The sequence below is a fragment of the Eretmochelys imbricata genome, chromosome 8, assembly GCF_965152235.1.
Source record: "Eretmochelys imbricata isolate rEreImb1 chromosome 8, rEreImb1.hap1, whole genome shotgun sequence".
NCBI lineage: Eukaryota > Metazoa > Chordata > Testudines > Cheloniidae > Eretmochelys > Eretmochelys imbricata.
This window is the reverse complement of record NC_135579.1, coordinates 66297184-66323877: the sequence shown is the minus strand read 5'-3', so window position 1 is coordinate 66323877 and position 26694 is coordinate 66297184. Positions and strand designations below refer to the sequence as shown.

Below are 26694 nucleotides of genomic sequence, written 5' to 3'. Positions count from 1 at the left end.
CCTTACATAGCAATTTTGCTTTAAACTTCTCTCAGTTTTGTACAATAGCGTATTATAATTTCATAATAAATGCTATTGGCACTGTAACCTTCGTACAGAATAAAATGAAATTCTTTAATAGTAAAACTAATAATGGAAATGATAGTTTTCAGTCTCTGTCGATCAACAGAATAATTTTCCCATACTAAAAAGACACAGGTTTTTAAAACACTATTATTTTATTTGATGTCCTCACACATCTAATTGCACCCAGGATATGCAATCAATTTTGCCAACTGAGGAATTCATCTGAGACTATGATCAAAATGAAGTGACTCAGAACATAGAATATGCAAGCAAGCAAAAAAGGTAACACAATGTATAATAACAGGTCTAAACATGCTTGTAATATTACAAATTCCAATGAGGTTTATAAAAGTTAATTCCAATGCCAGCCAGTAATGTTTCATACAAGTTTAAAAATATTTTGTAAATACAGTCCTATGACAATCTTCAGAAAAATGAAGGGTGCGGGCAATCATGTATTTACAAATACAAGTCACATTAGCATCAGCTACATGATGGGCAATGACCTGAATGTACAACCTAGTTTTCATGTGTGTAGTTTTCTTTCAGTTACTTCTAGGGAAGGGGTGAAAAAAATCAGAATTGGTGGATTTAATCATAATCAAATAGTCTATAAAATATATATGATAAAAAAGAGAGACCAAATGATTAGATTTGCAAAGAATCAGAGTAAACTCATTCTAAATGCTTAATCCCAAACTCATTGAAAAAAACCAATTGAAATTATTTCATTAAGTTCAAAGGGTTTTAGATTAGTCTTTAATTGTGCTTATAGGTTTCAGAAAAATATTTATTACAAAAAACCAGTTACCTACCTGTACTGTAACTATTTTTTTGAGATGTGGGTGCAGATGTGTATTCCACTCAGATGCGTGAGCACCCAGTGTATCAACACTGGAAACTTTTCCTAATAGTACCGGCAGGGAGGGCGCTTATGCCCTCTGGCCCTTAACCCCTTCCCTGGCTATTTAAGGGCAGTGCTGCCCCAAACTCTCTCAGTTCCTTTGCTCCAAATGTCAAGACAAGACACTCTGATGCAGAGGGGCTGGAGGTTGGGTTGTGGAATACATGTCTCCACCCGCATCTAGAAGAACAACAGTTACAGTACAAGTAAAAAGAAAAGGAGTACTTGTGGCACCTTAGAGACTAACCAATTTATTTGAGCATAAGCTTTCGTGAGCTACAGCTCACTTCATCGGATGCATAATGTGGAAAGTGTAGAAGATCTTTTTATACACACAAAGCATGAAAAAATACCTCCCCCCACCCCACTCTCCTGCTGGTAATAGCTTATCTATTATCTTATCTATCAGTACAAGTAATAATTTTTCCATTGAGTGGTTATAGATGGGTATTCCATTCAGTTAATTCACAAGCAGTACTTTAAGGTGGTGGGACATGGAGTCTACTTCAACAACTGCAAAACTGCCTTTCCAAAGTTTGCATGTGACCTCGACACAGTGCTAACAGCATAGTGCTTGATAAAAATATATAAAGAAGATTGGGCAGCAGCCCTGCCAATGTCCAATATCAACACGATAGATACAGCTAGATTCTCACTGGAACGTATGAAGGAAGACTATGCTAGGCTGGGGAAGATGCTTAAGGAAATCGAGACTCAGGTGATCTTTAGTGGGATTATGCCTGTTCCTAGAGAAGGGCAACAAAGGTGTGACAAGATTATGACTATCAACAGATGGCTTAGGCAGTGGTGCTATAAGGAGGGCTTTGGGATGTATGGCCACTGGGAGGCATTCATGGAAAGAGGACAGTTCTCTTGGGATGGACTTCATCTGAGTAGGAAAGGAAATAGACTTCTAGGATGGAGGCTAGCACAACTGATTAAGAGAGCTTTAAACTAGGGATTTGGGGAAGATGGTTGGGAGATGTCCAGGTAATCTCCACGCCGGATTTTAGCATTGAGAGGGAAGAAAACACAGTAAGAAAGGATACAGCCGTGGGTAGGAGAATGTATATAAGGACGAAGGGCAGTGTGGATACCAGTCTAATAGGTTATACTGGCTGTAGAATGACCGTGCCAAATAGGGTACAGAATGTGAGCGAGGCCAAACAGCAAAAATTAAGATGTTTGTACACCAATGCGAGGAGCCTAGCTAACAAAATGGAGGAACTAGAGCTACTGGTGCAGGAAGTGAAACCAGATATTATAGGGATAACAGAAAGATGGTGGAATAGTAGTCATGACTGGACTACAGCTATTGAAGGGTATGTGCTGTTTAGGAAAGACAGAAATAAAGGTAAAGGTGGTGGAGTAGCATTGTATATCAATGATGCGGTAGAATGTAAAGAAATAAGAAGCGATGGAATAGATAAGACAGAGTCCATCCGGGCAAAAATTACACTGGGGAAGAAAACTACTAGAGCCTCCCCTGGGATAGTGCTTAGGGTGTGCTATAGACCACCGGGATCTAATTTGGATATGGATAGAGCCCTCTTTAATGTTTTTAATGAAGTAAATACTATTGGAAACTGCATGATCATGGGAGACTTTAATTTCCCAGATATAGACTGGAGGACGAGTGCTAGTAATAATAATAAGGCTCAGATTTTCCTAGATGCGATAGCTGATGGATTCCTTCATCAAGTAGTTGCTGAACTGACTAGAGGGGATGCCATTTTAGATTTGGTTTTGGTGAGTAGTGAGGACCTCATAGAAGAAATGGTTGTAGGGGACAATCTTGGTTCAAGTGATCATGAGCTAATTCAGTTCAAACTGAACGGAAGGATTAACAAAAATAAATCTGCAACAAGGGTTTTTGATTTCAAAAGGGCTGACTTTCAAAAATTAAGGAAATCAGTTAGGGAAGTGGATTGGACTGAAGAATTTATGGATCTAAAGGCAGAGGAGGCCTGGGATTACTTTAAATCAAAGCTGCAGAAGCTATCGGAAGCCTGCATCCCAAGAAAGGGGAAAAAATTCATAGGCAGGAGTTGTAGACCAAGCTGGATGAGCAAGCATCTCAGAGAGGTGATTAAGAAAAAGCAGAAAGCATACAGGGAGTGGAAGATGTGAGGGATCAGCAAGGAAAGCTACTTTATTGAGGTCAGAACATGTAGGGATAAAGTAAGACAGGCTAAAAGTCAAGTAGAGTTGGACCTTGCAAAGGGAATTAAAACCAATAGTAAAAGGTTCTATAGCCACATAAATAAGAAGAAAACAAAAAAAAGAAGAAGTGGGACCGCTAAACACTGAGGATGGAGTGGAGGTCAAGGATAATCTAGGCATGGCCCAATATCTAAACAAATACTTTGCTTCAGTCTTTAATAAGGCTAAAGAGGATCTTAGGGATAATGGTAGCATGACAAATGGGAATGAGGATATGGAGGAAGATATTACCATAACTGAGGTAGAAGCAAAACTCAAACAGCTTAATGGGACTAAATCGGGGGGCCCAGATAATCTTCATCCAAGAACATTAAAGGAATTGGCACATGAAATTGCAAGCCCATTAGCAAGAATTTTTAATGAATCTGTAAACTCAGGGGTTCTACCATATGATTGGAGAATTGCTAACATAGTTCCTATTTTTAAGAAAGGAAAAAAAGTGATCCAGGTAACTACAAGCCTGTTAGTTTGACATCTGTAGTATGCAAGGTCTTGGGAAAAATTTTTGAAGAAGAAAGTAGTTAAGGACATTGAAGTCAATGGTAAATGGGACAAAATACAACATGGTTTTACAAAAGGTAGATCGTGCCAAACCAACCTGATCTCCTTCTTTGAGAAAGTAACAGATTTTTTAGACAAAGGAAACACAATGGATCTAATTTACCTAGATTTCAGTAAGGCATTTGGTACAGTGCCACATGGGGAATTATTAGTTAAATTGGAAAAGTTGGGGATCAATATGAAAATTAAAAGGTGGATAAGGAATTGGTTAACAGGGAGACTACAGTGGGTCCTACTGAAAGGTGAACTGTCAGGCTGGAGGGAGGTTATCAGTGGAGTTCCTCAGGGACCAATTTTGGGACCAATCTTATTTAATCTTTTTATTACTGACCTCGGCACAAAAAGTGGGAGTGTGCTAATAAAGTTTGCGGATGATACAAAGCTGGGAGGTATTGCCAATTTAGAGAGAGACCGGGATATCATACAGGAAGATTTGGATGACCCTGTAAACTGGAGTAATAGTAATAGGATGAAATTTAATAGTGAGAAGTGTAAGGTTATGCATTTAGGGATTAATAACAAGAATTTTAGTTATAAGCTAGGGACGCATCAATTAGAAGTAACGGAGGAGGAAAAGGACCTTGGAGTATTGGTTGATCATAGGATGACTATGAGCCGCCAATGTGATATGGCCGTGAAAAAAGCTAATGCGGTCTTGGGATGCATTAGGAGAGGTATTTCCAGTAGAGATAAGAAGGTTTTAGTACCATTATACAAGGCACTGGTGAGACCTCACCTGGAATACTGTGTGCAGTTGTGGTCTCCCATGTTTAAGAAGGATGAATTCAAACTGGAACAGATACAGAGAAGGGCTACTAGGATGATCCGAGGAATGGAAAATCTGTCTTATGAAAGGAGACTCAAGAAGCTTGGCTTGTTTAGCCAAATCAAAAGAAGGAGATATGATTGCTCTCTATAAATATATCAGAGAGATAAATACCAGAGAGGGAGAGGAATTATTGAAGCTCAATACCAATGTGGACACAAGAACAAATGGATATAAACTGGTCATTGGGAAGTTTAGACTTGAAATTAGACGAAGGTTTCTAACCATCAGAGGAGTGAAGTTTTGGAATAGCCTTCCAACGGAAGCAGTGGGGGTAAAAGACCTATCTGTCTTTAAGATTAGACTCGATACATTTATGGTGGAGATGGTATGATGGGATAACATGATTTTGGCAATTAATTGATCTTTAAATATTCATGGTAAATAGGCCCAGTGGCCTGTGATGGGAGTTAGATGGGGTGGGATCTGAGTTACTACAAAGAATTCTTTCCTGGGTATCTGGCTGGTGAATCTTGCCCATATGCTCAGAGTTTAGCTGATCGCCATATTGGGGGTCAGGAAGGAATTTTCCTCCAGGGCAGATTGGAAGAGGCCCTGGAAGTTTTTCGCCTTCCTCTGTAGCATGGGGCACAGGGTCACTTGCTGGAGGATTCTCTGCTCCTTGAAGTCTTTAAACCATGATTTGAGGACTTCAATAGCTCAGACATCGGTGAGAAGTTTTTCGCAGGAGTGGGTGGGTGAGATTCTGTGGCCTGCGTTGTGCAGGAGGTCGGACTAGATGATCATAATGGTCCCTTCTGACCTTAATATCTATCAATCTATGAATCTAAAACAGCAATTAAGAATGCTATCGATCTTGGTTGTGCCCTCATCAAATAAGTCCATAATCTCTGAGGAAGAATGGTCTGAGCAACAGCTACTTTATATGCTATTGTAATGCAGGAAGTTATCCACCTGGAAATCTGCCTAAAGTCTGCCTGACCCTTCCTTTGATCTGCATAGGAGACAAAAAATGAGGTGATGAATGAAAAAGTGTAGTCCTCTCTAGGTAAAAAGCCAAGCATTGTCTCACATCCAATGAATGAAGTTGCTGTTCATATGCATTTGAGTGTGGTTTAGGAAAGAATAGCAAAAATATTACTTGGTTAAGGTGAAATTGGGAAACCACTTCCAACAAAAATTTTGAATGTGGCCATAGGGCCACTTTGTCTTTGAAAAACTGCATATGTCATTATGGCCTGCAGTTCACTTTCTTCTTGCTGTAACATCTGCAAGGAGAGTAAGGCTGTCTTCTGGCACAGGGGGACAGAGAACAGGTTGCTAGGGACTCAAGTGAAGGCCCGATAAGAGCAGTTAACACAGTACACAGTATTAAGGTCTCACAAGGGAACCGGCTCTTTCACTGGTGGGTGGAGACTAATGACTCTTCCTAGAAATCTTGCTACCATGATATTAGAGAAAATTGACTTCATTTGGATCAAAGGATGAAATGCCAAGATCACCTGTTACTGGACTGTAAAGGAGCTGAGAGACAGATCAGAGGACTGAAGGTGTAGCAGATACTTCAAAATGTTCCAAATGCAGGTTAGCCTTGGTCGAATCCCCGGGCTAGCAATCACATCAAAAGCCACTTCCACTTGGTTGAATAGGTAGCTCTTGTGGACAGTTTTCTATTATTGAGTAGCACTTGCTTAACACCACTTGTGATTCTGGGAGAAATTCCTGCTGAGATGATTGGAGTAGTGATTCTGGACCCCAAGTAAATGAGCGGCTTTCCTTGATGCAGAACTGCCAAAATTTTATTGCATCCTAAGCTCATAATACATTGCAGTGTCGTTGTTGGTGAGTATATGAACTGCTGCATCCCAATGTGATTCTGAAAGGCTGGGCAGGAATTGTAAATGGATTGAAGCTCCAGGATGTTGATATGAAAGGAAGTCTCCTTTTCAACCAAAAGCCCTGAATTTTCAATGTTTCTAGATGAACTCCCCAACCTATTGAGGAGGCACTGGTGACTAAAATCCTGTTGTTGGAAAACAACTGAAGGGAATACCCTAACATACATTGCTCAGAACTGTCCACCACTGTAAGAAATCCAGGATCACTGAAAGCACTTGGACAAGCTTGTCCAACAACTGACAACTTGGGCAATAAACCAACTTCAACCATGTTTGAAGAGGATGAAGGCACAATCTCATAGCTGGACTACATAAGTGCACGCAGCCATATGGTGTAGAACTTCAAGCACACGTAGACTGTAGTTGAAGGTTAGGACTGAAGTGCCAGATACAGGTGACAAATTGCTTGAAACTGTTTGTTTGGCAGAAACACTCTCAAATTTATGAGTTTAGTAGGGCCCTAATTTATCAGTTTGTTCAGTTAGCATTAATGTCAACTTTCCTTTGTTCAAAATCAGACCCAGATGATCAAAGAGACATTGTGTGAATTGGTGTTACAGAGGATTTGTTCTTTGGACTTGCCTCTCACTAACCAATTGTCCAGGTTTGGGCAGACAAGAATTCCTCTTTTTCTGAGATATGCTGCTACTACATGCATTTGGTAAATACCCATGGAGCGGAGGAAAAGCCAAAGGGAAGCACAGTGTACCGATAATGCTGACCTCCACTACACATCTCAGAAACCTCCTGTGCCTTGGGAAGATCGCCACATGGAAGTAAGCATCCTGAAGATTGAGGGCTGCAAACTGGCTGTTGTGATTCAAAGTGGGAGAATAGTCCCTAGGATACCCATGCACAGTCTCATGTATTTGATGTACTTGTTGAGACCACAGAGATTGAGGCTAGGTCTCATCCCTCCCTTGGACTTGGGGATCAGGAAGTACCCTTAGTAGAAACGCTTTCCCCGATTTTGAAGTGAAAACTCCTCTATGGCCCCCAAAGCCTGAAGAGTCTGCACATGCTGAAGGAGCAGAGATGAGTGAGAAGGGTCCCTGAAAAGGGAAAGAGTAGTTGAGTGGGAAGGGTGAACAAACTGGAACTGAATGGCATAACCCAGTCTCACAATGCTTAGTGCCCACTTGTCCATAGTTATTGACTCCCAAACCCTGTAGAAGAGGGATAGCCAGTTTCCAAACGAAAGGGAAATGGTATGAAGCTTGAGAACTGGAATGCCAACCTCAGGGAGAGTGTCGAGTAGGCTGCTTGCCCAAAATAGATAAAGGACAGGCTGATGGGTTAAAATTGGGACCAGAAGACCTACTTCTATGAGACACATGCCCTTTTCTGGAGAAGTCCTACTGTCTAGCAGGACAATTGGAACTAAAGAACTGCTGAGGGTGTTATTGCTGCTATTGTAGTTGCTCTGGGAAGTGATGATCTTTACCACTGGGGTAAAACCCCCCAACAAACACAACATACCTTGAGTCTTTAAGGGAATGTAATGTTTCATCAGTTTTCTCTGAAAATAAAGATTGACCGTCAAAGGATAGGTCCTCAATTGTCAGTTGGACCTCAGGAGTGATACCAGCGTTCTGCAACCATGAAGTCCTTCTCATTGTTACAGCAGAGGCCATAACTCTAGAGGAAGCATCAGCCATGTCTCAAACTAACTGTAATTTTTGCCACTCGACAGCCCTCTGCAATGAAAGCCTTAAACTCTTCACTACAGGATTCTGGGCAACTTATCTGTTAATTTTGTCATTGCTTCCCAATTTACAAAAGTCGTACTTTGATAGAAGTGCCTGCTGATTGGCAACATGCATTTGTAAGGAAGAAGTAGAATACATTTTCCTCCCAAACACATACAGTCTTTTAAAATCGTTGTTCTTTTGTGTAAATTTATACCTCCCTGTCTTAACGTCTCATTAGCAGCCATTACAACAAGAAGTTTAAGTACCGGATGCAAATAGGTGCACTCAAAACCATGCATAGGCACGTAGCATCTTTTATCTGTATGTTTTGTTGTGGGTGGTAAGGAAGCTGGAGTGTTCCACAGAGTCTTTGCCGGTTCCAAGATCACTTAATTTATGGGGAGAGTCAGTTTCCCTGGAGCTGAGGACAGGAGAATATACAGTAACTTAAGAATGTTCTCCTGAATACCAAAGGCTGAAACCATGAGCCTCAGGAGGTCCTGACATTATTTAAAATCATCAGATATAGGGGAGGAATATTCTGGCATTACAAAGTCATCTAGCAATGAAGAAGAGGAAGGAAGCAAAGCCAGTGGAATCTCCTGTGATGCCCGTAACAACAATTCAGACTGAACCAGGTCCACTGCAGCAACTGCCATTTGAGGCTGCAGTGATAGAGGCTCAGGAGGAGAGGCTCCCAGCAGAATAGGAGACCTTGCTCTGGACTGCACCATGGATGAGAACCTAACTGACTGTGGAACATCCCAGGGATTCCAACAAGGCCATTGTGGGTAAGGGTACGGCATAAATGGCCAGTAGTAACTGGGCCAAGAAGTCCTCTCTCAACTATGAAAGCATTCACAATATCAGTACCAATGGTGATCCCCAGGAAGTCTCAGTGTCTTTCAAAAGCGATATCTTGAAGGCAACAGAGAGGAGGAAGATGTCTCCAACCCTGAGGAATCTTCCAAATTGTCAACAGAGGCAACAGAATAGCCATCCCCAGTGGGGTCAGCAAACATCCCGCCTCATCTGAAGTTTAGCTCATCAGTACTGAGAAAGGTAAAGCACTCAGTACTTTAAGCATTGATATGGACCTTACACTCAGTACCAGAGCAGATGTCTGCACTGAAGTTGAAGCCATTCCCATTCCTGCAGAAGCAGTGTGCTCTGCAATTGTCACTGGTATGGAAGGTAGTACTTGCGCTTACTCGCTTCTCAGTACCAAAAGGGTGGGTGACCTCAACCCTGCACTGGAAAAGGCACAGAAGACAGTGCCGACAACGATGAGGGGGTCTAAAACCGGTCCCGTTGGTGCCAAGGATACTGACAAAGAAAGCACTACAGCTGAGCATTCTTGAATCAGAGGAGAGTCAGGAACAGACAGGCAAAGGAAGGCCAATCCTCCATGATATGCCACCAGTGTGGACACAGCCTGTCTGACATAGAAAAAGTTCTCCAGCTTTGGCACGCTGGGCACACACACCTGAGTGGAATACATGTCTGCAAACACTCGAAGAACCACCATTGTTACTGTAGTATAGCAAATACACAGAGCAAGTTCTACCAAAGGGTAAATTAACTTGATTACGCAAATTAAAAAATTTAAGGAATGGTTATTTATAAGTGCAGATGAAGCTAATTTTCATATGTTTTATCCTGAAGCAGAAAATATACTCCAAAGGAAGTATATATTTTGTATGCTTATGTACTTTTTAAAAAGATCTAGACATGCTGCATTATTATAAAAGGTTTACTCACTGAAAGATTGTAAAAAAGTCTAAATATGTGAAAGTTCATTGTTATTTTACATAGTTTTTGCTGTACAGTACATTGTCTTTTCTACATACTTTTTAAACTGTGGAAAGTAACTGTAGCAAGGAAACAGATTTCATTTAGTCTGAATATGAAATAATTTTTTACTGGAGGAAAGGTTGTGTACCAGGAGTGGGAGTACTCAATGTATTTCCTCTGCAAAGCCACCGTGTGAGATTGGGCTTCTGTATTTGGAGAATCCCACAACCATTTAGAAGTGGTTAAGTTTTAGGTGGTACATGCATAACCACCCCTGGATCTGAACATTCCAACCATTCTTATTAAAACATCCCCTTCCAACTGGGTCCAGTTCCTCCCCGCCTCACTGAAATCTAATAAAACCCAAAGATGAGGGAAATGCACATGGATTTGCAAAGGCATTACATTCAAAGAACTCCCAGTTATATGTAATTTATGCTTACTGTTGGGTTTGTCTAGATTAGGGAATGAGGCAGAAGTTAGGTCTGGGCTATCTGTTAGCTAATCCAGACTTAATCAAATTATTACCGTAATTCATAATAAATAATCATTTTAATGTTTTTTTCAACAAAACACTAATTTAGTTGTTTGCTCTCTAAAGATTTATTGTAGCATTTCTAAATGAACTGAAGTAAAACTGTCAGGCAGGGTTTGAGGGTTATATGCTCAGTTTTCTTCTGTTTCTGGCAGGAATGAAATTTATTGGAGTAGGAAATAGAAGAGAATTATAAAGTTTACTGAATAACTTTGCCTGTTTCTAGCATAATCAATCTTGCTTCTGTTTGGCCAGAAACTAAAATGAAAAATAGGTCTTCAGGTCCTTGAAATCTTTATAAAGTTCTTTTCTTCCCAGGTCTGCTTAGCTATTTGTGCTTATTGGGGAGATAGAAACATTCTCGCTCCCTGCTCCTTTTCCAGTTCAAGGTCCAGAGAAAAACAGGTTTCCAAGATCATGCCCATCCCTGAGAGCTACAGCTTAAAAAACCTCAGGAAATTTGAAGTCTCAGCAGTATGTGGCTGGAGTAGCTGCCCACACAAACAGGAAGAACCTTCAACGATGCTTAAAGCTATAGAACAAGGTACTTTTGAACTTCAAACTATGCCAGTCACATAGAGAACCCACATTACAGCACAGGGCCTCAGTCTGGAAAGGGTGATGGAAAGAAGCAGAAGAGATACAATGGAAATATTAACCCCCTGTTTTGTTAGGTTTCCAAGTCCTAATGGAAGCAACATGCTGAAGGATATAAGAAGCATCAAGAAAGGAGGGTAGTGATGGGCTCCAGATGTAAGCATAGAGCTCGAACTGCATATGAACACTAAGGCCAACATTTTCAAAATTTAGGTGCTTAAATTAAGGTCACTGAATAAGTGGCCTCATTTTAAAATGGTGATCATCCTGAGCTCTCAGTCCAATAGAGTCTGGGTGGTCAGCATTTCTGAAAATCATGCCACTTACATTTAGGTGCCTAACTTCAGTGTAAATGTGGAGTTCTTTCTATTTTTTATTTTGTTTGTTTAAGTATTTGGAACATTGCTTATTTAGAAAGGGTATTACAACAGCAGAATTCAATCTTGGGTGTTTGACCTAATTACAATGTCTACTGACACCAGTAACTTAGTTCCCAGGCAGGGAATGAAAATGAGAGAAAAAAGTAACATCACACAGAGTAGTCACTAGTAACAGCTGCAATTGTATGTCAGCAGCTGTAGGATAGTGGCCCAGGAGAATAATTGAGTCTGTTGTGCAGCTGTCAGTATTAGATGTTGGGGGTCAACAAAGATATATACTGTAAATGACATCTCACTGGCACTGAGCTGTGAAAAAAGAAATGGAGTACAGGGATGACGAGTCAGAACCTGGAAAAAGATAAACAGTATGCTGCACCGAAGTGTGTGTGTGAATACTGAAAGACATTTGATAGTTGCAGCATTATACTGAACAGGTAAGCTGATCATAGCACCTTAATAGAAAGCTGCTGGAAATTCCAGTCAACTTGATTAAAAGGGTGGCTTGAGTTACAATTTTAAAAAAATTAACTAAAAAAAAAACACATTAGTATTCTGTAGAGTTGTTCAATATGTTCCATGTGACGAAAATATAATTTCTACCTGAGATTGTGATGAGTTTCAAAATCTCAGCAGCAGTGTCTACATGTGAGAGCTATTAACTTTAGTAATAAGTGATAGTCACAGTACAGTATGTGAGACACACTGTATTTAAGGAGTATGTTTCTAGTAGAAATGGGATATAACAGGACTAATGAATGGCAGAGACTCAAGTGTGGCAGCTTGGCCACTGGTCTAGGAGATCAGTGAGAGCTCAAGAGGTGGCGATATTTAAGTAACAAGCAATGGGTTTCGATAACTTGGGTAAAATGTGATACAAATGAGTACAAAATATACTATACTTTATCTTTCTGCATTTTACGTAAAAAAATAACCTTTAGATACTGCTCATAAATAGAGCTGGTTGAATGCCATTTTTTTTTCAAATAAATTGTTCAATTTTTTTAATTCTTTGCCCAGATTTACACATAAATGAAGCTAGCAGGCTCTTATACATTATAAAACTCAGGAAATACTTCAGGTGAATATAAATACACTGTAAAATGCTTTTATGTGAAACTTTTTAGGTACAAGCAATATTATAAAGCTCTGAACCTCATGATTAAAATTGCCAAAGCACTTCTATAAAGTGTGAAAAAGCTTTAGTTCTTCCATAAACGGATTTATGGGTCTCATGCAACACATTTGGAAGATCATGTATTTAAACATTTATGAAAATCTAATTTGTGAGGTTTGTTCTGTGAATCTATGTTAGCGTTCAAGCAATGTATTGTGGGTAGATTTATCTGTGTAATCTGTGCTAAAACTCTCATATTTAGGTGCAAGGTTTATTTTTCCAGAAGCTGATTTAATTTTTCATAACAAATTGAGGCTTTAACATGTAATTAATATTTTAAACTCATTTTCCATATAATTTTACTGTCATTTCTCTTCATGCCTTTAAGCGTGAAGGATAGCACTTTAGTACAACAAGTGTTGCAGTGTCCCCCAGCAATCTCTAAAAGGTTAAAAAAATATCCAGGAGTATGCTGGAGCCATAGAGCTTGCCTGCACTGATGTAAACACCTAACATAAAGGCATTTACACTTTTACACTTACATTTACACTTACAATTTATACCAAAATAAATCATGTTACGCCTGCGCTGGTTCAATGGTGTCTAAAATTCCAGCGTAGACAAGGCCTTAGTTACAAAACCTTCCCCTTCCCCAATGAAGTATATGACAATTGGTAAAGAGTTTTGACGCATGTGACTGTTTGTTATTTTTTTGTACAGTGCCTACCACAATGGGGCCCAGATCCATCATTGGGTCCCTGAATGCTATCACAATGTAAATAATAATAATAAATAAAATAAATAAATATAAATAAATAAAATATAAAATAAATATAAATTTATAAATAAATATAAAATATTTTATACAAAATATTATTTCCACCATGCACATTTATATGATCAAATCTGCAGACAACAGTAATCTTTAAATAGTTAACAATAACATCAAATATTTCTCCTGGTAAGACAAATTTCTGTTTCTATACATCTTTTAGTCTATTCATTATTTAAAAAATCTCAACCACATTGACCCCCCTCAGTATTTCAAGAAAGCTTAAGTCATGCAGTCCTTCCTGCTATTTAATTTCCTTTTTGTGACTATAATGGAAGACAACAATATATACAAATATTCAGCTTGTTTTAACTCAATCTGATGAGTGAGCTTTTCTATGGCAAGGACATCCCATACTCTAGAGCAGGGGTAGGCAACCTATGGCACGCGTGCCAAAGGTGGCACGCGAGCTGAATTTCAGTGGCACTCACACTGCCCGGGTCCTGGCCACCAGTCCGGGGGGCTCTGCATTGTAATTTAATTTTAAATGAAACTTCTTAAATGTTTTGAAAACCTTATTTACTTTACATACAACAATAGTTTAGTTATATATTATAGACTTATAGAAAGAGACCTTCTAAAAACGTTAAAATCTATTACTGGCATGCGAAACCTTAAATTAGAGTGAATAAATGAAGACGCAGCACAGCACTTCTGAAAGGTTGCCGACCCCTGCTCTAGAGCACTATGCAAAGAAAGCAGGGGAATAATTTAAGTCAAGATCAGATATGCTACCAGGCTACTTTTACTGTTGTAAGAGATCTCTCAGTTGTAAGAGGTCTCTCTTTCAGGGAGGCCTAATATCATTGTTAAGTTATATTATTTTTAGTAATTAGCCATAATTGTTCTCTAATTTTGGACCAGAAGCTATGAATATGGGCACAATGATTATATGTTGATAAAAAGTTCCTTTTACTCCATATTCCCTCCAGCATGCTGTTCCTACTTTGAAAATATTGCATTTCAGTTAGCTAAGTGCATACCACTGCTAAGAATCTTAAGCAGTTTTCCATATTGGTAATACAAATACGAGATGACTGACCTTTCTACTACATTTTCAGCCATTTTTCCTATGCTATTTCCTATTAATATCTTTAATCCATTTGCTCATAAAACTTATACATTCCTGTATGTCAATTTCAATCAGTATTTTGTAGATGTTAGAAATTAATCCTTTATTATTTCACTGTTTTATTGCTATTGCTATAAATTTAAGCTGTTCCTGGGATAGGGCCTTATTTGCAGATATTGATAAAAGTGAGGGGCAGTTAGAATTATTTTTGACCTCATCAACAACACCACCCTTTTAAAGCATGAAAATGTCAAAGAATTTCTCTACCTGACATATCTTACATTATTTGAATGAAAAAATAAACAAGAGCCCTTCTCTCATATGCCAGAAAACTTTCTGTGCTAAACACTAATTTAATTTTACTATTTTTAAAAGCACATTTTCAATTTTTTTAAAACCAAATAATTCACACAGCTAGGCATCCTTATGACTCCTTCAGAACAGGGTGGGAAGGAAAATTACCCCTTACATTAAAAGAGAATGGGGAGGAAAGTAGGGTTGGAGTTGTATGGTATCTATACTAGCCTCTTTTACATCAATATCAAAGCAAGTCTAGGAATAAGAAGAATCCTTCCCTCAATAATAAGCATTTCTCCACAGGGTGAATTGTGTCATTCAGAAGCAAGCTCCCAAACCAGCTTCCAGACTCGGGAATCCCACATAATCCTTCCTTTGTATCATGAGTTTGACTAAGATGCTTTTTAACTGAGTCAGTGCCAGGAACATCAGGGAAAACTCCTGACAGAAAAAAGTATAGAATACCATGTATTTGACTGTATTCATGTTTAGGCTAGTAACCAACCATTATTATGGACTGTAACCAAAGTGATGCTTCTTGCTATTCCACACTATTTGAATCTTTCAAAAAAACCTATGTAATAAAAGGGTGACATCTAAAAGCTAAGCCAAAAAGAACTTCTAAAAATGTATGTTACTTTTTAAGAGTTAGATCTGTTTGTAGCCTTTTTTTTTTTTTTTACGTAGTATTTATTATATACTGTTCTTAGGACTAATGTGTCATATATATATATTGCCACAAAGATCTTTCCACATTGTCAAACTTTGCTTTGGCAAAAAGGACAACAGGGAATGCAAAGTATAAAACTCATTTTTAAAATGATTTAACTGAAGAAGTGAAACTTTCATAGCTTGTTGCAATTTTGAACTAAAAGCCTTCTTTCTTACTTTAACATACTCTACACCCTGGTCTCAGCAGACATATCAAGACTACAGCAGTGTTCATATGTGCTTGTTTGTCTTGTTAAAAAATAAAATGCTCCTAAGATCACCAGGAATCCCCAGAAACATTTGGTGTTCGGTACTGAGCACCATTAGAGTGCTCAATTCAACTGTAGTGTCGGCTAGATTTAATAAAGAATTTACAATGTAACTTTACATGTTATACAGAAGTAAGTCTTGTTCACATATGTATGAGTATCCTCACAGTTAAATATTTAAACTTGTATACCTACCTTTTGACCTCCTGGAGTTTCTACACTAGGATGCTCCTTTAGTTTTTGTTCCTGTTCCATAATGTCTTTCAAATGTTCATTTACCTAAAGAGACAAATTTTTCAAATGACCTATTCTGTTTTTAAAAGAAGCAGTCCTCTGACTGGGTTTACAACTGAAACGTGATAGTCAGTACGATCAGGGTCTGTTGAAGCCAACCTACGGCCCAAATCAAAGACACTAAATTGGACCACCTGGCTGCAAGGCTCGAGATTCAGGGTGTAACTTTATCCAGCCCCACTTCCCCCCAGCCTCATCTGCCCCAAACTCCTAAGATGGTGGTGCTCTGTCCTAGAATCAGTGTATGTTTATGGAGAGAATTAGGCCTCTGTTCCCCAATTGGTGAGTCCCAACCCACCACTGAGTCAAGGGAAGATTCTCAGTGGGTTGTGGACCCAGTGTAGAGGGGAGGCCCCAAAGGGCATTTGTGCACGTGTGCGTGTGCTGGAGAGTGAGCCTGCCCCACCCACACTCACCCTGCAGTAGTGGCTCCTGTTCCACTGGACTGAGCCTGGCTTTCTGTGCTCTGAATATTACAACCTGGCAGAGGAGCAACCAGGCCAACCCTAAGTGGTGCTATGATCCCATGCACCACATTGCGACACCCAGGGAGGGGAGCTGGGCCCAAACCCACAGGACAGGAGCTGCTGCAGCAGCACGAGTGTAAGGCAGGCTCACTTTCCATTCCTCCCTGTCCCATTCCCTCTTCCCCTCCACACCCCCTCCCCCCCGGGTCTCTCTCCTGCAGCTGGCTGGCATTAGGGTCGAGATGCCAGGGTGGAGGGCGCTGCTGTGGTTGGTCTGTGCCCCCTCAGTGAGGCAAGGAGAAGGATGCTGGCCTATGATTTTGACCTTTCCCACAATTTTGGACCCTGGGTGGGTTGCAGAAAAAGACAAAATGCAGTTGGTGGGGCTCCTTAGTAAAAAGTTTGGGAATCCCTGATTTAGGGAATGCTGGGTTGAGGTTTCCAGTTAAACATGCTGAGGAGGAACCTGTGATATGCCCCAGCTATGATCAATATGGAAGGGAAAAATAATTTTTCAGGGGCCTCTAAATTATCATCATCATAGGACTCACCGAAAACATGAAGAAATGTTTACTTCACATCAGACAAAACTGAAACAGAAATCTGGGTCCACCTGTACCAGCAGATCTGGCAATGGTGTGTGATCTGTTTCTGAATATGCTGGATGCTGATAGGTACATTTTATTACAGTAGGCTACTATTATATCTGTACATTTTGTTTATTATGTAATAAGTAAACAGGTTGAAAATCTCATACTCAAGATATGCTTAGGTACAGCAGAGACCCCAGTTTCAAACTGAGTTTCGTTACACTAGAGAAAGACAAGGACATCTATAGGTTCTGCAAAATGATTTATCAACAACTTTATCACATCATCAAAATTCATCAGTAACTGGTCAGGTTTCATCTCTCTCTTACATTCTTTTCTTTTCTTCATACTATACACTGCAGTCAAAATTTTGATTTCAATAACATGTTTTAATTGATTATGAAAACTTACTTTTTTCTTATCCTTGCTTAAAGGACAATGAACATGTTATCTTAGATGAAGTCTGGAATACATATAATTTCCATTCATGGCTGCTGAATCATGTTGATTGTCTTTTCAATCTGAGCATACATTTGCTTTGTTCTTACCTTATTTATCCAGTACATGACAGCATCCTCAATCTCATAGGGCAGGTCTGTGGCTTGGAAGAAGGCAGAATACTGCTGAGCACATGCAATCACTTTTTCAACACTGACCATCTCTACAGTATATGCCATCATCAGGGTATCAATCATGGCCAAATGAGCACTCTACAAGAAAAAAGTTAAAGTTATTTTATAAGAGACCATTTGTTTATTTTACAAAATTAAACACTGTATTCTTTCTCTATTTTTCATTATATTTCTACTAGATGTATATGCACCTACAAAACCACCAAAAAAACTAACCTCCACAGGAAGCCTGATAACTGACTGCCAGCTTTAGGCCAAAGGATAATGCTGGAAACATGCATAACAGTTTTAACAAGGACAACACAAAGCACAAGGACATATGCTTGAAAAAATATGCTTTTTAAAAAGTAAATGATCTGTACAACCAGATAATGAACATAGCAACAACAACAACAAAAAATATGAATGTGAGGTAAGATGTAAAAGCAATGAAAAAAATATAGGAATCCTCACTAAGTTTTAATGTCACCACAATTATACATGCAATCATTTTAAAGTTCGTTATATCCTTAATAAAATAAATACCCATAAGTAAAAAATCTGTTAACCAATTTTATCTGTACTGGAAAAGGGTAGAGCTGGACAATAAACTCACTTTGATTACCTCCAAGATATAATTTAGAAATGGAAATTCTATTTTTGTATATGTTAAAATGTGTTTAGAATATCAAAAATACACAATTAAAATAAACCTTTCACTATAACCTAGTGCACTGTGAGAGAAAAGATTCAAGATGTCAGAATAAAATTATAGTAGAAATATCATTACATAGGTTACAACTAGGCTTAAACTTGAACATATGTGGGCATAAACTAAAAGATAGCCTTCTGTGTTAATATGGAAGGGATCAATTTCTCCTCACTTTATGGGCTACAAGTTGAGAGAGTGGCAGTTTCATTATCAGTAACTATTAAAAAAACAACAAAAAAACGAAAAAACAAACAAACATGCAAACAAACAAGAAAACTGCAGAGATTTTCATCTGACTCTTTTGATTAATGTGGGAGTTCTGGGAGTTGGTGGCAACAGCGCTCATAATAAAACAGATTAATTTATGCCTTTTGTTGTAAAAAGACTGTAATCGTTTTCTAGAATTAGAACTGACATTTCTCACAAACTGGAATAAGTTCCAAATGATAATCTTTTTGCAGGCACATTACGGTATGTTAGATTTTGTATGATGTATGGTAAATTTTATTAAAAATACCATGGGGATCTGAAGCCCACACCCCTCCTGCGGCTTCCAAGTCAGAGCTTTAGCCCATGCCATAACTACAAAATGCTGTCTACACAGCTATTTTTAGAGTGCTAGCATGAGCTCTGATAGCCCAAGTCTGTAGATTAGGGTTGCTAACGAGACCTTTCCTAGATGGGCAGGGGTGGCAGACAACAAAGAGCCTTTTTCTGTGGTGGAACACCAGCAGGAAGGTGCTGGGAATTATGCACCCAGGCCTAACTGAGCAGCACCTAGTTATTGGGTCAGATTCCCAGCTGGAGGATATAAATCAAGATCCCAACTCCATAAGGGGGCCGGGAACCAGGAGTGTGCCGAAAGCAAACTCTCTTGTGGCTGCAGCAGAAGGCTGCAAGAGGGCAAGCAGGCCCTCCAGATCACCCTTCCCCCCGCTAGGCTAGGGGGTCCAGAGTCTTCAGTTACCAGAGGCCAGAAGTGGCCCCATAGCCTCAGTCAAGAGCAGAGCTGATGCTTTTGTTTTGTGCTGGAGAATAAACTGAGCCCTGGGGAAAGGGCTACAAATGTGTCTGTTTGTCCCAGGCTGGGGAGCTGATCCACCAGTTTACAATCGTATTTTAAAGTAATATCTCAGGATGAAAATGAAGATTCTGAGCACTCGGTACTGTTACCACTGTAACTCAGTTCTACAGTGCAGCATTCATACAAACATTTCATGAAGCACAGCAGTTAATATCTTGGCAACACTGATGAATAACAAGCCACAGAGAAAGATACTATGTAATATTTAAGAGCTATAGTTAGAGTAGCATATGTAAATCATTCCACATCTTATTACCATCTGTAATATGAGAATGATGAATAAGTTTGCATTGTGCTGTTCTCTCCTCATGTACTGCCTACTTCCTCAGATGAACATGTATATTATTTTCACACCAAAAGCATTATGCGTTTACAGTAATAGTGACAGAAGAATATTTCTTTTCAATGCAAACACTACAAATCTAGAAATTCATGTTATTAAAATATTAATATCCAGACCAACTACAGTCACATGCTTTATCCCTCAAATGTCATGGCTAGGGCCCTACCAAATTCACAGTCCATTTTAGTAAATTTCATGGTCACAGGATTTTAAAAGTTCTAAATTTCATTATTTCAGATATTTAAATGTAAAATTTCAGAGTGTTGTAGTTGTAGGGGTTCTGACCCAAAAAGGAGTCGTGGGGGAATCGCAGTATCGCTACCCTTACTTCTGTGCTGCTGCTGCTAGCAGCGCTACCTTCAGAGCTGGGTGGCCAGAGAGCAGCAGCTGCTGGCTGGGAGTCCGGCTGTGAAGGCAGGGCTGCTGCATGCAGCAGCACAGAAGTAAGGATGGCCTGGTATGGTATTGCCACCCTTACTTCTGTGCTGCTGCCTGCAGAGCTGGGCTCTCAGTCAGCAGCCACCACTCTCCAGCTGCCCAGCTCTGAAGGCAGCACAGAAGTAAGGAGGGCAATACCATGACCCCCTGAAAATAACCTTGCAACCCCCACAACTCCCTTTTGGGTCAGGACCCCCAGTTTGAGAAATGCTGGTCTCCCCGGTGACATCTGTGTAGTATAGGGTAGAAGCACACAAAAGACCAGATTTCACGGTCTGTGACACATTCTTCATGGCCGTGAATTTGGTAGAGCCATAGTCATGGCTGGGAAAGAGAAATATTCATTTCTCACATCCAAAATGCACTTCACTTCCAGTATACAACCACCACCGATGTACATGCCCAGCCGCTCAAAATCATACCCAAACACACAGCCATAACCCCAACCTCAGCAAGATGAATTTATATTACTGAGAGTCCTGTGCTGGAAAAGTCTGTTATTACTAATCACTGGTGAGTGGGGCTTCACTGGGCTGTGCCTATAAAAGGCTGAACTTGTGCCCTGCTGGGTCAGTATGCCAGCCTCGCTTCGGTTTCACCAGCTGGGGTAAGGACAGCAGCTCTACTTCTGAAGATTTTGTGCCAGCTCTGGGATTTAGGGGAATGGCACACAGTGGCTCCTCCTTGGTGTCTCCTCCAAGACTGGAGGCAGGAGGAACGTCCATCAGCCCCACCAACCCCAAAGACTTAAAAATTACATTGAGTTAGAACACAATCTTAAGGAGTAATGTTAAACAAGATATTAAAATACAACTTTGCCTTCAGTATAGACAGGGATTATTCATATTTAACATCACATCAGCCAGTCACAAGAAACCCCGGGGTCTAATCGGGTTCACGCATGACCAGCTGACAAGATGCATAAACATATAAGGTGACAGTCCCTGATGCAAAGGTTTCTAGAGTGTTTGCCTAGGGGATGGAGGGGCAGGGGTCAGCTGAGAGCCAGAGCTGAGGGTCAACATGCACTACAGGGAGGAAAGGAATCCAAGCAAAGATCCAAGAAGCAGTTGAGCTCTGCAGGGAGCAAAAGCTGTTTTACTATTGTTAAGGCTATGATTTTGTTGTCATGGATATTTTCAGAAAAAGTCAGGGACAGGTCACAGGCAATAAACAAAAAATCATGGAAGCTGAGACCTGTCCCTGACTTTTACTAAAAACATCTCTGACAAAATGGGGAGGGAGGCGGGTCCAGCACCCTGTCCGCCCCTGCAGCCGCTGAGAGCTGCAGGCACCCCATTGCCCAGTGGGTGCGAGGGGTCCCCCTGCTGCCCTGTGCGGCTGGAAGCTGCAAGGGGGACCCCAGCCACCTGCAGTGGCAGGGAATCTGCGGGGGGACCCCTGCCCACAGCAGAGGCTGGGGAGCTGCAGGGGGACCCCCGCCCGCAGCCACTGAGCAGCTCCGGAGTCCCTCTGCTGCCCTGGCAGCTGGGAACTGGGGTGGGAGGGGTGGGGGAGTATCCTCGCCTGCAGCCACTGAGCAGCTCTGGGATCCCTCTCATGCCAGCAGCTGGGAGTTGCAGGGGGGCTCTGCCTGCTCGTGGTAGCTGAGCAGCGGTGGTGGCTGGGCAGCTCAGGGGTCACCGCTGCTGGTGGCGACCGGTCAGTTGTGGGGGGGGGTCCCCTACCCACACCTCCCCGCAGAGGCTGGGCTGCTGCGGGGTCCTGCATTGCTGACAGTGACTTCCACGACCTCCGTGACATAATCCTAGCCTTAACTATTGTTCTTTTAATAGACCTGTTATGGCTATCAAACCATCTTGCTGCTGCAGCTGGGCATTTTTCCTGTAAAACCTAGTTGTTCCCAACTTCCTCAGATACCAGCTGGTGAACTATCTCAATCTCCAGCCCACACGTACTGGATGATCCAGTCTTTGGGCTGGCTGTTGTGTGAAGAGATGGAGACTCACCAGACTCTGCAGGAGGAATGCCAGCTTCAGCATACTCTGTATTCAACACTAGGGCTCTGTCCTGACAAGTCAAAGCAGGTCCATCAGCTAAAGGAGGGAAGTGCTAATGTTTCCCAGCCCTTTCCTACCTTCAGTTTCAAGCTGCTCATAAGCACCCTCCCTGCCTGTTCTGCTCCATGCAGTTTAGCAAAGTACAGCAAAATTAAATAAAATGCCCTGACTATGTTGATCATTTATTTGTTTTTAACTGCACAAAATTACCATCAGTAATAAATTTAGGCTTCTAATAATTCAGTTACATTTTATGTATAGTTTTAAGAAACACATGCACACAGATTTAATTCAGGTTGTTTTCTGACCTGTAATTTGGTTGAGTTCTCAACAGAAATTTACAGTTCCCTCAATTAAAATTATTTATCTGTCTCATATTTTCAGTGTTTCTAATATAGTAAGCAATTGACAGCTCATTAATAAACAAATTAAGGGAAACAGAAATAGAAGGGTTGATCTACAGAGAATACCATGCAATACCAAGTCCAAGATTAATAACATCCTTTACTTACACTGACAATAATCCACATTGCAACATTTTTCTGTTACATTAGCTATCAAATACAAATGTATTCAATTTCTTGAAAGCAAACAGCAAATATTCTTTTCTTTTAACCCAAAACTGGATTCCCAAAAAGGTTAATTGCTTAACAAAAAATAACCACCATCATCTCCTTAAGATCCTGAGAAACCAAGTCTATCAACTTCTCAGTTTCCTACAAGAATGAGGTTGGTCTACACTACTAAGTTTTGTTGACCTAAATCAACTTGTTTTGACTTAGCCCTGGTCTACACTACAGGGTTAGGTCAACGTAAGAAAGCTCACATCAACCTAACTCTGTAAGTGTTAATTAGGACATATCTACACTAGCGAGCTTACAGCAGCACAGCTGGGCTGCTGTAAGATCTCTTTTGTAGCTGCTCTATGTCCCAGGCAAGCACAGATGAAGGGGAAAGGAGCTCAGGTTAATTTATAGATTAATTTATTCCCTATTTGTATGATTGTTTCCCTTTTCGGTGTCTGAATCCTCCCCTTCTCCCCCAACCTTTCTTCTCTATTTAAAAATGGCACCCATGCTTAGAGAACAAAGAAATGGACTTCTGATTCCTCAGTTTACTTTTAAAGCCAGCACTGGGAATACAATTAAAATTGTGCATTCTGCATTAGTAATGAGAATTGCACTAAGCCGTGCAGGGTCCATGCTTCTGCCAGAGAGATGCTGGCAACTGAAAAGTGGTATGCAGGACCGTGGGGAATTTTTTTAATTACATTAAAATTATGGGGTGGAATAAGCACTATGGAACTCGACACTTAGTTCCCAGAAATCCCTGGACAAATTGCTGGTATCCTACAAAGCACTCAAAAAATGCCCCACAAGGGCTTTGCACTGGACAGCAGTGTGGGGCATGCTGTGATACCTATCCATGCTTCACCGCATTTTCTTATAAATGCAACAACTTGTGGTGAAGACGCACAGCACCAATTCAAGCACCAAAGAGTGCATGTGCCTGAGTGGCATACAGAAGTCCATGGCTGTACGCCAACATAAGTTAAATCGACCAAACTTTGTATTGTAGACACAGTGAAACCAACTTTCCCATAAGGAGTCATTTTTGGGTTGATAAAAAGCATAGCAATTTTCACCCATAAGGATAACTTTTAAAAAGCTGCAAGTAACCAAAACCAGATGTGTAACTTAGATCTTATGTAATCCTAGAGGATTCGCTAAATCCAAAATTTGCTGCTTATAAACAAAAAATTTAAAAATCAACATTTTTGTTGTGTCCTTAAAATTAATCCTGGGATTATAGAGTCAAGCTATATTCTTTTCTTTTTATGCATCAGCAGCAGTAATAAAAGCTCTTTAGGTTAAATTAGGCCTTCAGTTATATCTGTGCCAATCTATTGCCTCCACTGGGTTTACAAGCATAACAAATTGCAACTTATTAAACAGTTCTGTTGATGTACGGAACTGAGCAGAATGAATGTCCACCTCTCCCAGGTGTGTCAGCTCTGCAGAGCTAAGAGGAGGAAAATATGGGGAAAAAAATCAGTTTTGTCATGTAAATCACCAGCTATGACTGAATACGCACAGAGAAGCATCTCTGATAAGTCAAAAGGTACCATTTTTACCTAGTAATTTTTAGCAACTGAGTTGTTCTTTCTCTGAAGAGTCAGCAGGAAATGGTAGTGGTGTGTTTGGAATGACTCAGTAACATCCATTCTTGCTGAACTTGGATCTTGTGGGTGGATGCTACCAGCACAACCCATATAAAAGAGGGCTTCTCTGGCACTACACAGGGTATAATACCCTCCCACTCCTCCAGTCAGTTGGAAAGGCAGTGTACTCTCCTCTGACCTCATCCAGCTGCTTCCTGCTCGTCCCTGGCTGTCAGGGTAAACTTTCTCTCTGCTACCAGTTACACAGGGAGCCATTAAAGGGGAAATAATCCCTTTTCTTCTGGCCAGGCAGCCAGAGACCAACCACATACAGTTAAGACCATAAGAAGGGCCATGCCAGGTCACACCAATGGCCCATTGAGCCCAATATCCTGTCTCCAAGACTGGCCAGTACCAGAGCTTCAGGAGGAGCATACAGAATGGGACAGCTGGAGTGATCCACTCCATCTTTCCCTCCTGGCAGTCAGAGGTTTAGAGTCACCTCAATCATGGGTTGCATCCCTGACCGTCGCGGCTAACAGTCATTGATGAACCTATCCCCCGTGAACTTATCTAGTTCTTTTTTGAACCCCATTATACTTTTGGCCCCCACAACATCTTGTGGCAATGAGTTCCACAGGTTAACTGTGCATTGTGTGAAAAAGTATTTTCCTTTTGTTTGTATTAAACCTGCTGCCTACTAATTTCATTGGGTGACCCCTGGTTTTGTAGTGTGTATTTTCTATTCAATTTTCCCACTCCACTCATTCAGATTTTATAGACCTCTCTCATATTCCCCCCCTTAGTTCTCTTTTTTCTAAGCTTAATAGCCCTACTCTTTTTAGTGTCTCTAGGTATGGAAGCTTTTTCATACCCTTGATCATCATTTTTGCCCTTCTCTGAACGTTTCTAGTCCACTACAGTAGTTACTCATATTGTAAAACACGGTAGCTGTGTAGATTTAAGTTTAGGTACTTTATTAAAAATGTACGTTTATGAACTGAACATCTTAACATCTACTGTTTATAATGTAAAATCTAACTACGCATAAAAATTTATGAAGTGCTTATCATTGTAGTAGCTAAGTGCTAGCAAAACATAACAGATGAGTGTCATACTGACTGAGATTAGTGCTTTGTCTAGTCCAATATTCTTTTTCTGACAGTGGCAAATAACAGATGCTTCACAGGAAGATGCAAGAAACCCCCATTATAAATTATTATGTAAAAATGGAAAAGGAAAATTTCTTCCTAACCCCAGACATCCATTGGTTGGCTTATACCTGGAAGCATAAGGTTTTAAAATGCCTCTTTATGATCATTTATATAGCTGCAAATTTTCTCCTAATCATAGAAATGCACAATCCTTTTAATTTTAATTGAGCACTTTGCCTCAGTCATATCTTATGGCAAGGAGTTCCTCACATTAAATTATGCATTACATAAAAATGTATTTCCTTTTATCATTTTACATATTTTGTGTTTCCTTGTTATTGGCTGTTCGCTCATCATTTATGTTATCAGAAAGGGTAAACAGGAGCCCAGACTGACCTTTACTATACCATTTATTATTTTAATCTCTCTTTCAAGTCCCACTTTACTCACCTATGTCACACATACTATAGTATACATGCTATCAAGAGTAAATAACATTAAAATGTTTCTTTAGAAAACAGATTATTCACATGTGCTGTTGTCATTCTTAAAACAAATGTGACAAGAATATATCATGGACTAATTATTTGAATAATGTAAATGTTTCTAAATATCAAGTTTTTTCAGTTGTTAGAAGTACAAAACAAACAAACCAGTTCTTTTTATTAATATTTTGAACTTTTCCCCTTAAGAAACAGCTGAATATTTAAGGCCAAGACAGCATTCCCTGTTTTAAAAGCCCTTATAAAACAGAATTTGGCTGATCAGTAACTGTATTCCTGGCTGGATCCTGACAACAAATGGTCCCTTTTAACCACAGCTGAAAGTACACGCCAGGTTTCTCCAGCAGGGATTTTCAAACACTGATATCTAACTTTTTAGTAGTACACACATTTATAAAGCATACAGCAATGTAGTACCTGGATGCAGTTAACATAATTTGGATCAAGAGAAATATTTCCTGTCAACATACAACAAATGCTATAGTATCTGAATGAACTAGCTATGCTGAACGGATCAGAAGCAGGAGGATTACAGCCAGGACTGAATTGCTAAACAGATTCCAATACCTACCACTGGTAGAATAA

The 26694-nt window shown here is 40.1% G+C and overlaps 1 protein-coding gene across 5 annotated transcripts in view; it reads right to left on the bottom strand.

Annotated features, from left to right (window-relative positions):
- CAMSAP2 (calmodulin regulated spectrin associated protein family member 2) overlaps positions 1-26694 on the bottom strand; it is a 171928-nt gene that overhangs the window by 65000 nt on the left and 80234 nt on the right. For all 5 annotated transcript variants that reach the window (XM_077824526.1, XM_077824522.1, XM_077824523.1 and 2 more), the window contains exons 3-4: positions 17631-17792; positions 15927-16010 (exon numbers count right to left, since the gene is read on the bottom strand). In XM_077824526.1, coding sequence (XP_077680652.1) covers positions 15927-16010; positions 17631-17792 — 246 coding nt within the window. The remainder of the gene's footprint in view (positions 1-15926; positions 16011-17630; positions 17793-26694) is intronic.